A 16,159-nucleotide genomic window follows, 5' to 3' on the forward strand; every position below is an offset into this window, starting at 1 on the left:
AAAATAATTGATAATAATTATTACATTCAATCTTCCCACAATCCTGGAAGATATGGGGGCAAGTATTATTACTTTCTCTATTTTTACATAAGATAAAGCAAACCCAAGAAGCTAGGTGACTTCACGGGCATACAAGTTGCCAATGGTAGTACCATGACTCAAATCCAGAGCTTCTTTTTTCGTTATTCTTTATTGACATGTTCAATTATGTAAGCAATTTATATAGGTATATGATTAGTTAATAAAGAAAAGTATATGCAGTAGATATGGACAGAATTCTCCATTCACACTCACAGACCCCAGATATATTCTCTGTTAACTGTTTGGAGTGTGCTTCTTCCAACCCTATTTTCTATGCATAATTTATACACAAAAGTGGGATCATGCTGCATAAGATACTCTACTAATTACTTTGATTCACTTAAACTATCATTCATATCTTCCTCATACCACATATAGATCTGCCTCCTATGCTTATGAATATTAATGCATCTATGGTGAGGTTGTGTCATAAATTATGTATTTGTTTTCTACAGTTGAACATATAGATTTTCCAAGTTTTTCTTTAGCAAAATGTTGCAGTGAGCATTCCTATACAGAGACATTTGCACATTTGTACTAAGAATATCTCCAGGATAAAGTTGTAAATTAAGGGACTCCTGAATTATTAAACAAGAACTCTATTAATTTCTAGATATAATGCCAAATTGTCTAAATAAAAAGTTGTATAAATATAACTTCCACCAACAGTGTACATACATGACAATTTTCTATACCCACACCAAACCCTGAGTATTTTTTTTTTTCAAACTGATGGGTTACTCTTGTTTATATATTTTTTTAATAAGTTTTTATTGTTCATATTACTACAAATGTTCCTCATTTTCCCCCCTCCATTGCTCCCCTCCACCAGGTTCCCACCCCACCCTCTGCCCTTCCCCCACTCCCCGTTGTCCTCATCCATAGGTGCAGTTTTTGTTCAGTCTCTTCCCGCACCCCCCACTCCCCTTTTCCCCGAGAATCGTCAGTTCACTCCCCTTCCATACCTCTGATTCTATTATATTCACCAGTTAATATTGTTCATCAGATTTTTTAATTCCCTTGGTTTTTAGATTCACTTGTTGATGGTTACATATTTGTTGTTCACAATTTTTATCTTTATTTTCTTCCTCTTCCTAAAGAACCCCCTTCAGCAATTTATATAATTCTGGTTTGGTGGTGATGAACTCCTTTAGCTTTTTTTTATTTGTGAAGCTCTTTATCTGGCCTTTGATTCTGAGTGATAGCTTTGCTGGGTAGATTATTTTTGGTTGTGGGTTCTTGCTATTCATCACCTTGAATGTTTCTTGCCATTCCCATCTGGGCTGCATGGTTTCTGTTGAGAAATCAGCTGACAATCATATTGGTGTTCCTTTATAGGTAACTACCTGTTTTTCTCTTGCTGCTTTTAATATTCTCTCTTTGTCTTTTGCTCTTGGAATTTTAATTATGATGTGTCTTGATGTGGTCCTCTTTGGATTCCTTTTGTTTGGGGTTCTGTGCACTTCCTGGGCTTGTAAGTCTATTTCTTTCACCAGGTGGAGTAAGTTTTCTGTCACTATTTCTTCCAGTATGTTTTCGGTATCTTGCTCTCTCTCTTCTTCTGGGACCCCCATAATTCTGATGTTGGTCCGCTTGAAGTTGTCCCAGAGACTTCTTACATATCTTCAACTTTCTGGATTCTCTTGTCTTCTTGTTTCTGTGGAGGTGTGTCTTCTGGCTCTTTATGTTCCAAATCTTTGACTTGATTCTTGCGATCTTCCATTCTGTTTTTAGAACTCTATATAATATTTTTTATTTCAGACAATGTGTTCTCTATTTCTAGTTGATCCCTTTTCATATCCTCATAGGTCTCATTTATTTTATCGGCCTTTTCTAGGAAATTCTTGAAAAACCTTATAACCATGGTTTTGAACTCTATATCCAGTTGCTTTTTGTCCTCCATTTCTTTCATTTGTGATCTGTTTCCTTGTCTGGGCATTTTCACTGCTTCCCTGAGTTGGTGGGGTGGCTATGTGTGCTAAGGTGTCCTGTATGATTCAGTGGGTCAGTCTTCCAGTTACCTGAGGTGGACACTCTTGGTACCCCCTTTTGTGAACTGTGTGTATAGCCTTGTTGTAGTTAAGTCTTGATTGTTGTTGGTATCACTGGGAGGAACTTACCTCCAAGCCAACTGGCTGTGAGGATCAGCCGTGTCTATGCCAGAAGACAGCCTGATTCGACTAGACTTGGAAAGTTGCAAAAGCCTCTGTGCTCAGCTTGGATGGGGGGAGTTTCAGGGTGGAGCCTACATCCTTGGCTCACTGTCAGCCCTGCCCTGTGAGGTTCCTGAGTCTCAGTGTTTCTTAGTGTCCTTTGGTACTTGCTGCAAGCACCTCTGAGAGAAAGGTGCCCTCGAGTTTCACCTGCAACCAAACAGTCTAGGCTCTCCCCCAATGAGCCCAGAACTGGGGTTCAGTGCGGTTGGAAGTGGGGTTCAGAGCAGTCTGGAGCTTTTGTCTCCTTCCCGCTGGGGCAATCCAGCAGCAGTCAACAGTCCGTCCTCTGGGTGCAATGTGCACGCCTCCAGGACTGCCTTTCGCCGCTCCCCTGAGTTTCCACCTAACAGCCCAGACTCCCTCCGTATAAGCCTGGGTCCCCAGAGTGTTGCCCAGAACTGGAGTTCAGTGCTTTCAGAACTGGGGTTCAACACAGTTCAGAGCTTTTATCTTCTTCCTGCTAGGGAACGCCAGCCAGGCACTCAGCCTCCCCCTCCTCTCCGGCTCCGTCCTCTCCTCCAGCACCCCGTGTCTCCGTACCTTAGGCTTTTACAGTTCCTCTGATTTTTTCCTTCTGGTTTTCTCTTTCCTTCTAGTTGTAGAATTTCCAGTCAGTCAACTTTCCTGTAGTTCTGGATAATGTCCATTTTGTATTTTAGTTGTATTTTTTTGAAATTGTTGTATGAGGCTGCAGTTAGGCGTTTACCTATGCTGCCATCTTGGTTTCTCCTATTTATATTTCTTTATTAATGACGTTGATCCCCTTTTCATGTGTTTGTGTTGTTAACAATATTTTAATTGTTTGAATTTTTCTTATTGGGAAACACTTTTCATGTATTGTAGATATTAATCATATGTAGTAAAACTCTCCTCCCAATATTCTGTGGGGTCTTTTGTCAAATGGGATAAACTTTGATCTTTATGATTTCAAATTCTTTTCTCTTTCCATTAGAAATTCCTAATTGCAAAACTAGATACCCTCCCCCAACCCCGCCAGCTACAAAAAAGGACTCTTACCAGAGGAGAACAATATCCTGGTAATATTTTAATATTATATTTGTACAAAGCACCTATTAGGGACTTGGAAAGAAAAGAAAAATTTCTGTGACTTTTTGCCAATAAAAAAAATTTCTTTGGGGAATGAATGTTCCTAAAACTTTTCATACAAATAGAGACTGTAGTCCAAAATTTGATGTCACTAAAGATGTAAGAGATGAAAGATATCCAAGAACTCAGAAAATGTGGATTTTAACAAGTCTTGTGTATATTCTAAATATCCTTTTATTCATAACTAATGAGAGTCAAATCAGATGAAAGAACCTAAAACTTTCCCTTTGGCTATGCAAGTATAAACAGTTAAGGTATACTGGCCAAATCTTGAGTGTTTGCAATTAATTGTCAAGGCTGTAGACTAACAAAGAACATTGTAACCCTAGCTTTCTAACTTCTATATAAAAATCCCTGGGAAATTTAGACCTTCTTTCCCCTGTCTATCATTCCCCAATAATTCTGTTCAAATTCTATGATAGTATTTGTTCTTGTTACTGCTCTCTAAAAGAAGAGTGATCAAGGACCAAGAGATGTATGTTAAGATTAGTGAAGCCAGTACCTTTGCTGAGATTCCTCAAAAATCGGTTCCAATTTCTAAACTTCAGAGTTCACAAATGGCTCAAAGAGAACAGATGTTTCATAGAAAATTCTCAGGGCAAGTTTCACACATTATGTTGCTGATGTGTGTCTATCTTTTCAATAAACATTATATGCTTTATTAGAAGATTTACTAAAGCAGCTTAGTTAAAAATGCCATCTGGGTCTCTGGACACATTAAACAAAGCTTAAAATAACCCACACCAGCAACTGGGAGGGCCCAGCTGTTCTCAAAACCTCTCCCACTCCCTTTACTTACACAAACACACACACACACACACACACCAAAAAAAAAAAAAAAAAAAAGAAATTCTTAAGACTAAATATTTAAGAATGAACTGGCCCAAACACAGATGGATGGAACCATAAGCTCCCTAAAACTTGCTGCTGCTCATATAATAGATTTCCCAATTCCATGAATCACGAATGGGGATTTGGGAAGGGAAGCAAAATAGAATGATGGAAGGCTCTTTAGTGTTTTCTAATATATAGTAGAGACCCAGTGCACGCCCTTGGCCTGACCTGCACTCTCTCACAACCTGGGACCCCTCGGGAGATGTCAGCGAGCCAGTTTCAGCCCAATCCTCACAGACCAGGCCGAGGACACCACCAGTGCAAAATCCATGCACCGGGCCTCTAGTATGCATATAAGATCTTTGGTTAATCTCTTCCATCCTTTCCCCCTCATCCTTCCCTCTGAGATTCATTAGTCTATTCCATGTTTCCATGCCTGTGGTTTTATACCTGGGTTAAGCAGCTGCCCCCTGGTGATCAGTGCGCATTATAGCTACTGGATGGTCAGCAGGTCAGCCAGTTGCTTAGACTTTTATATAGAGAGATTATAAACCTTCCTAACATCTAGGCCACAGTAGTTCATTCCAGCCACCTGTACCTATTCTGTAGTGAAAACCAGTAGAAAATACATAGCAATGACCACTCAGTTCTTTTTTACTTCAAGAGATAAGACCTTGGGCCAGCCAAGCTCATATTTCCACATCCATTCCAGGAAAGAAGCCTTACGTACTGAAGCACTGGTTTCCCTCTCTTGCTTCCATTTTCTTTCCTCTCTACTTTCCACCCAACACCATATCCCACTCTGCTTCCCTTCCAAGCCAATGTTCCTTGTCGTTGGTTCTACACCAAAGTGTTTCCCCATATCTATACTAACAAAAGGGTAATATGCTAATTAGACTGAATAGACCAGACGTCATTCCAGACATCCTTCCTGCAAACCACCAGCAGCCCCTTGCCCCGGCCAGCCCCGCCCCCAGCGGGGACCCCCTTCAGGGCAGGCCAGCCGGAATCTTATAGTACACCAGGCCTCTATCTTATATAATAAAAGGATAATATGCAAATTGACCCTAACAGCAAAACGACCAGAACAACCGCTGGACCAGTCACTATGAGATGCACTGACCACCTCTTGGTCCCTTTCCCCAGCCAGCAGGGTCCGATCACCTGATGGGCACCCGCAGGGGGGCAGGGTCAGCAAACAGGCAGAAACAGTTAACTTCTCAGTCCCTTTGTCTGGCCGTCAGGCACTGATCACCCGATGGCAAACTGGGAACCAGGGGTGGGTGGTGGCAAGGGGTAGGGCCAGCTGCAGGCAGGTGGAGAAGATGGCCGTAATCACAGGCCAGGCCTTGGGACTGTACCCGCACACGAATTTCTTGCACCAGGCCTCTAGTAGTCTGATAAACTACTAGACGCAAGAGTATTCTCATTCTCATACCTTTTCATGTTCTGTTAGAATCAAATATAACCTGTGAAAACATCTTAGCTGGAAGACATACACAAATCTCTTGCTGACCCAACTTTCCTCATGCCCTTGCACTACAGCCTCCACCTCGAAAGGGTTTCAAAAGGCATTAAGAAGCTCTTGAATGCTGTAACTCGATAATGATGTTGTTGTTGTTGTTGTGGCTGATCATCATATGCCCAATACTGTATATGGCTAGTCAACAAGTGTATTTTCTCTTGACTAAAACATGAAGCAAGATATATAAATTATTTGCAAAGGAGCCCATTTTATGGTTTATTCAATACATGTATTCAAATTATTATTATCTGAGATGTATTTGGTTGACCTTAATAATACTCCAATAAATATCTTAGTGCTACAGATGTTTCTAAATGCTTTCCTATGCAGTGCATTATCTGACTCCCAGAATACTTCAGTGAAGCTGTCATACCCAATTTATAGAGGACGAAACAAGAAGTTTCTAGGTATTTCAAGAAGCTAAAGTATTTGTCCTGTAACTTGCAAGGCAGAGGTAGGAAATCAAGGGGAGACTTCCAGATGCTGATACAGTGCTTTCTCTACCAAACCTCATTATCTCCTAGGCTATAGTATGGTTTGGGTTTGCCAAATACATATTTGTCGTATTTGATAATTTACCTTTATTTAACCTATAATTGCTTTGACTGTAATACTCTGGCTCCATTAAACACATATATACACCACACACACACACCCACACACACTCACACACACACACACACACACACACACACAGTATGTGTACAGTGTGTGTGTGTGTGTGTGTCGTGTACATATAGAGCTGTACTGTCTGGTATGGGAGCTATAATCACTTGTGACTATTTAAAGTTAAAATTCAATTAATTAAATTAAATGTAAAATTCAGTTCTTCAGTAGGTGCATTTCAAGTGTTCAATAGTCACATGTGGGCAATGGCCAGAACAGTGCAGATTACAGAATATTTGCATCATCACAGAAAGTTCTACTGGACAGTGCTGATATACAATGTCATTTCCAGAAAGAGAAGACTTTAGAAAAAGTCGGAAAGAGGCAAATACAGTGTTTTATTACTGTATAATAATAAAGGTAGTTTGTGACTATAAAAAGATAACACAAAGAAGAAAGAGAGAGAATGCTTTAGCCAGATGGATCTACCCAGAGAAGGGTGAAGGCATTCTTGTAGCCATTATGTTGTATTTAGCTTTTGAACTCATAAGAGATTAGAATAAATTGGTATATGGATAATCTAAACCCCTAAAGAGGATCTGAAGCAGAATGGAATAGAAAGAGAATAAAAAATCAACTATTGTAGTTACAAACTAAGTTTAGTCACAATTCATTTAAATGACAATTTACTCTTTGTACTTACTAATTATTTTTCTTTTATAGCATGACATTGTATTTTTAAAGGGGAATTAAAATACTTATAGAAATTTTTTAAGTATATTCACATAGCTACATAAAGACTACAAAAACAGATTAAAAAGTATCTTTTCACTCACAAATCCATTCAAATTGATTCTATAAAAATCCAGGTGTCCGTAGCAATATTCAAAAAAATAAAAGCAAAACAAAACAAAAGTCATATACAACAATGGAGGTTGCTATTTCACCAAATCTTACTATGAAAACTGGTGTTGTAAAAAGAGAAATAAATGTATATTCTGCTTTCCAGAGGGAACTCTATTATTAAGTTAACTAAATGGCCCAACTGTGAGGAAGCTGCCTCAATCTATAGTAAATACCAACTAAAACATGCAGGAGGAATAGGAAAATTAGCAAATCAACATTTTGAAACCCCTAATGAAACAATTTACTCAAGCCAGGATCACTCAAGGATGTTAAAACATGGATGAAGGTTGATAAGGAAACAAATATTCACATGGTACTTAGTTTGCCCAACAATCTACTTGCTAGTCCCAAAGCGGGAAATAATAGAAGCTACCGGCAATCACCACAATAGCCCTGTAATCATTTTAGCATCACGAATAATGGAACCACCAGAGATTATGTTTCCTAATGTGCTACAACATGAACATATATCATCTATAAAATATTCTTGTAAAAAAAAATGTCGACCCCGAATCTAATTAAGCCTTTGCAACTAATTTTCAGTTCAACAAACAAATAAAACATGAATATAGTAAAAGTTAAATGACCCCATCAAGAAATAAATAAAAATTCCAAAGGGGGAGGGGAGCTGAGAGGGGAGATTCTATAGGACAACTGACTAGCCTAGTTTCTCCAACAAATAATTTTCATTAACAAAAATAAAGAGGGAAGTATTTTCTAGGTTAAGAGAAACTTAAGAGAAATAATCAAATGCATTGTGTGTTTATTGATTAGAATAAACCAGCTTGAACAACCATCTATACAAACATTTTAAAATAAGTGAGGAAATCTGACTGTGGGCTTGGTAATAAATGATACAAAGAAATCACTTTTTATTTTGTTTGGAATGAAAGTATAATTGTCAAAGAAAATGTTCTTTTTTTTTAGAGATCCATACTAAAGGATTTAGAGGTAAAATGTAATTTTCTTTAAATACTTTAAAATACTTTACTCCCTAAAGAGATGAAATAAGTATAGGAAAAATGTTAACAATTTAGGGTATGGGCATATGAATGTCATTAGTTTAGTCTCTCTACTTTTCCAAAAGTTCAAAAATTTCACAACTTTATAATAAAAATGGAAAATCCCAAATTGTACAGGGATGTATCTGAGAATCCATTTCAAAGTTTATGAGATATTAAAACATTGGTAATGTAGTTTATCATTTTATTGTATAAATTCCAAACTTTGTTCTCCATTGATTACATAATCAAAGAACAACTAAGGTTTTTGTTTTTTAATAGAAAATTGTTTTTATAAAATTAACATTTTTAATAAAAACCAAGATTTTTCAGATAGAGAGAATGCAGCCCCCAGTCAGATTCAATCCAGATCAAAAAAGAAGAAATTCTATTTTTCTACTATTTTCTAGCCTATTTATTGAATATTTCATAAGAAATCAAAAAAAGTCAGAGCATTTGGAATCAAAGTTCATAGTTCCCGAATATAACTCAACAGTCCAAATTAGGAGACAAGTCCATTCTCACCAATTTGCAATTACTCAAGAACAATTTTGCTTACAGTTATCAAAATTGCCTTTCCCAGAAGCCAGCCTTTTGATTATTCGCTTCTCTTTAGCAAAAGTCCCTAAGAACTGAACAAAAATGAGGATAAGATTGATTAAAATCGGATGTTTGAAATTTTGATAAATATCCACCATTCTCTTCACCCATGTCCACCTGCCTTAGAAGTAGTACTTTCAGAATATTTAAGAGATGAACTTCTATATGGATTCTTCATAACCACTGTGAGGTTACATTTAACTCTATTTTAAGTATATATTAACTTATGATAACTATCCCCTAAACTTTGTTCAAAGTTAATAAAATGTGTTCACCAGAGAAAACACAATATTGGACAGGCTATGTTTCTCTCATCCCTGGGGAAAAAAATGGAAGGAATATGCAAGCTACCATGCTCTCCCAAGGCTCATTATTCTCCATCATTCCACAGGAACAGCTTTGTCAGACAAGAGTAAAAGACCATTTGTAAACCTTTTTTCAAATCCCTGATTCTAGCCAATTTTCACCAATCCCAAGTGAGAACCAGAGAGAAATCCAAGTCTTTTATCTCCAGCATCATTGTCTGCTGGGGTTGGAAATCACAATTCCACAACCCAACTCACCCCTTGGCCCTGTTTCTCCCAATTGGTTTTGGTTATTTAAAACAAAACAAAACAAAACAAAACAAAAACCTATTTCCTCATCCCTCAAGCATTGGGAAGGGGAAATTATAATAGACAAACAGGAAGTATGGACAACCCCAAATCTCACTATCTCACTGGTTCGTTTTCTCTCTCTCTCTCTCTCTCTCTCTCTCTCTCTCTCTCTCTCTTTCTCTCACACACACACACACACACACACACACACACACACACACACACAAAATGGGGGGGGGGGAGAAATCCAAATGCCAGACAATTGTTTAGTTTCACTTTTTTAAATGTTCGCACTCATTTATACATCTGCAAAGATTTCACTTAAAGAAAAGTTCTATGTGTGTGGGTCTGACTACATTAACAAGGCCAAAATTACTCTTTAAGGCAATGTTTCCCACATAGAATTCAGAGATCTGTGAAATTAGTTCTCTTTCTTGTGAAAGTCCTTGAGAGGCCACTGGATTGGGAAGGAGAAAATAGGGATATGAGGATATAGCAAACTTGCTTCTAGTTGTAGGATATCAAGGAAGGAGGGAGACGTGGGGGTAGGGGTGTCTGAGAATTCCAATTGCAAAAGAAGGCTGCAGAGGTCGTGAGAGAATGGAGAGGAAATGAGAATGAAACGCAAAGGGAGAAAAGGCATGAAATGTGGTCAAATGCCAAGGGCATCTTGGAGAGATGCAGGGAATTGCTTTAAGAAAGGCATTGCAAATCTCATTTCAGACTATTTAAAGACGTCTCCAGGAAACTGAGAGCCCAGGCTGCAGAGCATCAAATTGATCCCTACCCCATTTCCATCCGAATCAAATTAATCATAAAATAATTTCTCTGGGCTCATGAACCAACGATATTAAAAACCTTCACCGTTTGCACTTGGCAAATATGTTGGGGATCAACACTCTGTGTGTTCTGAGACAACACTACTGTTAAACTTGGCAGACCCAAACTTTAGGTGGGAGATGCCTGCAAATAGGACAATGTCCTGGGTGCACCAGGGAGGCTGTGGAGAGCGGAGGTGGTGGGAGGCTGGGCGAAAGGACCTGGGCTACGAAAGCGCCGAGCTGGCAGGCAGAAGGGGGCGCGGGCGAAAACCTGGGACAGCAGCGGGAAGCCGGGCGGGGGGGGGGGGGGGGGGGAGAGGGGGTTAGGTAACTCACCCCGTTGGCCGCAGCCATCTGCACCACGATCTCCGTGGCCGTCCTGCTGAAGTACCTGCCGTCGCTACCCACCACCATGGTGCAGCCCTGGCGATCGCGCAGGTCAATGGACGACAGCACGCTCTGGATGAAGTTGGGCAGGTAGTTGCGCTGGCCCTCGAAAAGCCCGGTGGGCCGCCGCAGCCCCCCGCCCCCGGTGGGCCGCTGGTCCTCGTAGGGTGCCGTTGGCACGGTCAGCACCGGGATGGGGCTTCCCTCCATGGCCGCTCCGGGCAGGACCTGCCGCGGCTCGCGGGAGCCGGAGGGAATCTGCAGCCCGGGAGGAGGGGGGGCCACCAACCTGGCGGCGGGCCGAACTCCGCCTCGCGCCCCGGCCCCCTCCCCGAGCCGGCCCACAGCCTGCGCCCTCCCGCGGCACCGACCGGTGGATCCTCTCCAAGCGGCCCCTCGCTGCCCCAGCAAAGTTTGGCCTCTACCTTCCAACAAACTTCCTCTCCAGCTGGGTGGCCCTAGGGGCCCGCAGTTTTTCCCCCCAGCTGTACTCACTTTCCGGGTGTGGTCCCCAAAATCTGTTCCCAGTGCCAGCTACCCTCTCCCCTGGGGGCTCCTATTCCTGGGTCTGACCGGAGCCTTCCCCAGCAAGAACTCTCTCAGGGGCCCACCCTCCAGGAGAAAATAGCCCCGGGGAGTTGTGAGACCAGGAGAAGGATTTGGGATCCTCTCCGGCACCCCCTAGTCCCTCTCTCCTTTCACCAACAACCCTGTCTCCTCTTCTCCTTGGGAGTGAGCAGTTTACTCGCACAAGTTTCTCTCTGGAACAAGGACAAGGGAGAAAGAGTCGGGTGGAAGTGGGGGTAGGGAGGAGGGACTGAAACTTTTGCCATCAGCAATAGTCCCAGCCAAAAATAACCCTGGAAAGTCAAGCTGAGAATTGTTATCTTCTGCCAGCGATGAAATTGGAGGCTGGGTGCTGTGTGTGTGTGTGTTTGTGTGTACACACCCTCCACCACTACCATTTGTTGCAGGGAATCACATACTGTCAGGCCCTTCCATCCAGCAAGGCCCGCCCAACACTTTCCCTGGCTATCTCCAGATAGCCCACATTTCAGTATAGAAACATTTCTTCCTTAGTTGCAACAGCAGCAACAAAGACCCACATTTTCTTCTTGTCCTTCCCACCCTCACTAGCCCAGCTCAAGCTTAGAAAGAGGCTTGTCCCACACTGTATTTGCTCATATTGCTGAGCTCTTTTTAATATCCTACCAGAAATGAACAAACTCAAATTAAATAAAGACAGGGTACTAGGAACTGTTAGGTCCTTTCCAGGGATCCTCTCATTCTGCATGGGCTAGCGATGGTCTGCCCTGTCTCCTTAAAGCTCACCTGAAATCCAAAACCAAGAAATACCCCCATAGAAAATAGGAATAAAGAGAGAACAGACTAAAAAGATAAAACCTTAGAGTCCCTGAATTTGTGGTTGAGGGAGCCTTGGATTAGCACCAGACAGATCTCAACCCTTCCAAGGATCTGTGCATATCTCTATGGTGAGAGGGTTTTTAAATCATTTTCTAATAACATTTCATGTCGCAAAGAAGGACAGTATTATTCCCAGGAGAAGAGAAGGTGGTAAGGCCTTTCCCCTAGTAAAGACATAGCCCCCAAGCCTAGAGATGCAGGACTTCATCTCTCCACTTTCAGCACCTGCCTCAGTCTTGATGTCTCCATCATTCTGTCCCAACAAAGCTCAGCTCCTCCCACCAGACTAAAGACAAGTGAGCCCATATCTCACACAAGATTTTACCAGTCAAGAGAAAAGCCACTTTTCTTAGTTCAAATCCCCAAATTCCCAAAGACTCAGATTGGCCCAGCACAAGGGAATGTGCCCAACTATATTACCAGAAAAGAACCCCATAGTGAAAGGGTAAACAGTTCCTCTGAAGGAAGGAGGTGCTATGCTCCAGAGTAGGGGTGTCGAACTCAATCAGAGAAGGGGCCAAAATCTAAAATCCAGCCTAAATCGCGGGCCGAATGGTTTACTGAACAGTCATAAACTGTCATTGTGATGGAAACGCAGCGGAGTGCAGTGATGACAGCGCTGTGCGGGCCACATTGCAAGGCCTGGCGGGACGGATTTGGCCCGCGGGCCTTGTGTTTGACACATGTGCTCCAGAGCAATGGACCCCCCCCTCCCGCCCCTGTTGGCAACCACTGCTCCAGAGGGAAGATAAATGGATGCCCAAATCACAATTGTTCACCGCATCTTTCACACTTTCACTGATCAAGTTATTTTGAAATTTACTTTTTCCACTGAGTTCACAGAGTACTTTGTATCACTAATAAGGAATGTTTCCCATGTTGCTATACCTTTCTGCACATATCTTCTCTCCTCTAGCTGTATGTGACCTTGGAATAATCACTTAACCTCTCTTTACCTTAGTGTCCTCACTGTAAAATGGGCATTATTATAATCCCTACCTTATAAATTGTTAGTAGAACTAAAATACTTAGTACAGTGCTGGACAAATGTTAGATGTTTATATTATTGCCATCAATGCTGCATTTATCATTATTAATGTATAACAAGAATTACAGTCTAAATATTTGTAAACCACCACTGTACTTAAAGGCTCTTGGGCATAGGTGATATTTTATAAAGATTGGTGGAATTAATCTGTGGGCTTTGACAATGGGAACTAAAGACATATAATTTTCCCTTAAAACAAAATAAAGTTTCATAACTAAAGAAATATCTTCAAAGCTACCTCCACATTTGATCCAGTTAATTTTAATAAATTTGTCACAGTGATGGAGAATGAATCCCGAGAGGGCCCCATAGATAAGAAATGTCTTGCCCATAGTTGCTCGCTGGTAACATGAGAAGGTCAGCTTAGATCAGTGTTTCTCAGTGGGTTTTCCTCAGAACATGAGTGCTACCAAATGCTGCACAAAACAAGAATTTTGTGGCTAAGTAACTTTTTAGAATCCTGCACACTCTACCCCATTCTTGGAGCTTCACAATGCACATTTTCATATTCAAAGCTCTGAGAGGTCCCATAGAAAAGACATCAGTGTAACTTTTTTTAAAACTCATGCTTCCCAGCCTAAATTCACAAGACCAGTTTGCTTAAGCAAAGAGACTCAGACTACCTTTATGACTACAGTGGTGACATCCTCCTTCCCATCTGTGTGTCCTCAGTGGGCTAGGTCAGAGATGAATACATTTTCCTGCTTCTAGGGACTGGTCATCCCTTTGTACTGAGCTCAGAGCTCTCGGCAGCATGGGTCACAATGAAGGGCAGCTCTGTTTGCCTAGAGATGCCTTTCGGCCTTCTCTGAGACTCTAGTCTAGAGAAAGGCATCTCACTGAGAATTCTTGGCATGAAACAGGAGCAACTGATATGTCTTCCCTTTCCCTTGGGACTTCCTTGCTCTCAAAAAAAAAAAAAAAAAAGGTGTCAGCCAGCACCTTCATGTAGAGAAAACACTAGCTGGCTCAGCAAGATCAGCATTTCCCAAAAAGAGAATTTAGGGTAAAATAAGTGTTGAAACACTACATACTTTATCCCCTATCTTCTAGATTCACAAGCACAGAAGCATATTAAAGACTGAAGTTCCATAGGAAAGAATACTCAACTTTAACCCAGATTTCCAAATATTATCCGACTATGGGCCCTTTTCCAAAACAGAGCAAGGACATTAATATTCTATGAAACACTTTAGATCTTTCAGGTCCCTTCCAGATAAATCATTCAATGATTCCTTTTTTACTAATGAAGCATTAAAAGAATAATTTCTGTCAGGTTTCTATTAAGAAAGTTACTAGAATTTGCAAGAGGAAGCAGGTAAAATCACTCAATTAAAAAATATACCCTTGAGCCCAGTTGGTGTGGCTCAGTGGTGGTTAAGCGTTGACCCATGAACCAAGAGGTCACTGTCCAATTCCCTGGTCAGGGCACATGCCCATATTGTGGGCTCCATTCCCAGTAGGGGGCATGCAAGAGGCAGCCAGTCAATGATTCTCATCATTGATGTTTCTATCTCTCTCCCTCTTCCTCTCTCTGAAATCAATAAAAACATATTAAAGAAATATAAACCCATGAGTGGTTTCAAGACTTAAAATGACTTACATACATATTTATATATGATTTTATATGGTCTGTTCTTCCACCCTCCCACCTCCACCTCTGATACTCTGGCTGGCAGAGAAGGCTGGCACACACATTTGGTCATGGTAGTTAAGTATTCCTATTGAGTTGGAGTCTACTTCAGTGCACATAGGGAATGCTAAAAACATGCTGTTGACTCATTGACTCTAAGAGCCGAAGAAATGCCAAAAGTACAGGACAAGCGCCAGAAAAGCAGGTGGAAATGTCATGAGGCAGTCATTCCTCTAAGGAAGCACCAGTTCCCTTTTTAATCTGCCCAAACACCTTTGGGTAGTGGAGAAAGTCTATTATATTTCTCCCAAAATATCATCTTCCACTAAGCCTTCTGTTCTCTTTCACTGTGTCCAAATGAAATAGTATATAGCAATCCCAACAGAACTTGCTGCTTCCCTACTGCCTTCATTATAAAGCCACTAAGTGAATGTTCAAATGATGTAAAGGTTCTTGTCTCATGTGTGTCTAGTGCACTTGTTCCTATGTTCCCACATCTTGGGCTTCAAATATTTGTTTCCCACCTTCATCAATGACTATATATGTGGCCTTAGACAACTTGGTTTCTCTCCCTCAAGCTAGGTTTCTGTACCTGAAAAATATAATGCTACCTGCCTCCTAAGGTTGATGATCTTATTCAAAGAGCTAATATATAGAAATTGCTCAGCACAGTGCCTGGAACATAATAGGGGCTGAATAAGTGATTGCTACAATGATTACTATTGTTATTACCATTATTATTATTAAAAATAATTTTATTGCTATTACATTTACTAAATTTATTATTACCGTAATAATTATCCTAATATATAAAAACCTTGGGTCCAGTATGATCAGAGGCTTGACCAACCATAAGTTAGTTCTGCAGTCAGTACTGGGTTGCCATGGCAACCCAGTACTGACTGCTACAGCTGCATCTGCGGTGACCTAGCATTGTCTGCTGAGGGGACTGAAAATCAGGCCCAGAGACAGGCCTCAAGAAAGAAGCAGGTCTGATACATAGCCTCTGTGGCAGCTGTTGATCGCCCTTGCCTCTCTCTTTCTCTCCAGCAGCGGTGCCTCCATTTCTCTCCAGGCCTCCACCTGGGCTGCTGATCAGCCCTGTCTTTCTGATCAGGCCCTGTTGATAGGCCCAGAGATGCTGACTTACATAGAAACCAACCAATCAGAACCAAATCTGGGTGAACTGTGAGGAGCCAATGACTGCCTAGGAAGCAGAGCTTTTGAAGCTGACTGGCATAGAAACCAACCAATCAGAACCAAATTGGCCAGCAATGGAGGGCAGTTGGGCAATAGATGAGGCCTGCAGGAGAGGACAGTTGGGAAGGGCAATTAGGGGTGATCATGCAGGCAGAAGCAGTTAGGGGTGATCA

At 41.3% G+C, this 16,159-nt stretch overlaps 1 protein-coding gene across 1 annotated transcript in view; it reads right to left on the bottom strand.

Moving 5' to 3' along the window:
- PGM5 (phosphoglucomutase 5) overlaps positions 1–11,330 on the bottom strand; it is a 159,851-nt gene extending 148,521 nt beyond the window's left edge. The window contains exon 1 of the mRNA XM_036433884.1: positions 10,630–11,330. Coding sequence (XP_036289777.1) covers positions 10,630–10,890 — 261 coding nt within the window. The 5' untranslated portion in view covers positions 10,891–11,330. The remainder of the gene's footprint in view (positions 1–10,629) is intronic.
- Positions 11,331–16,159: the final 4,829 nt, after the last annotated feature.

The sequence above is a fragment of the Pipistrellus kuhlii genome, unplaced genomic scaffold (assembly GCF_014108245.1).
Source record: "Pipistrellus kuhlii isolate mPipKuh1 unplaced genomic scaffold, mPipKuh1.p scaffold_m20_p_12, whole genome shotgun sequence".
NCBI lineage: Eukaryota > Metazoa > Chordata > Mammalia > Chiroptera > Vespertilionidae > Pipistrellus > Pipistrellus kuhlii.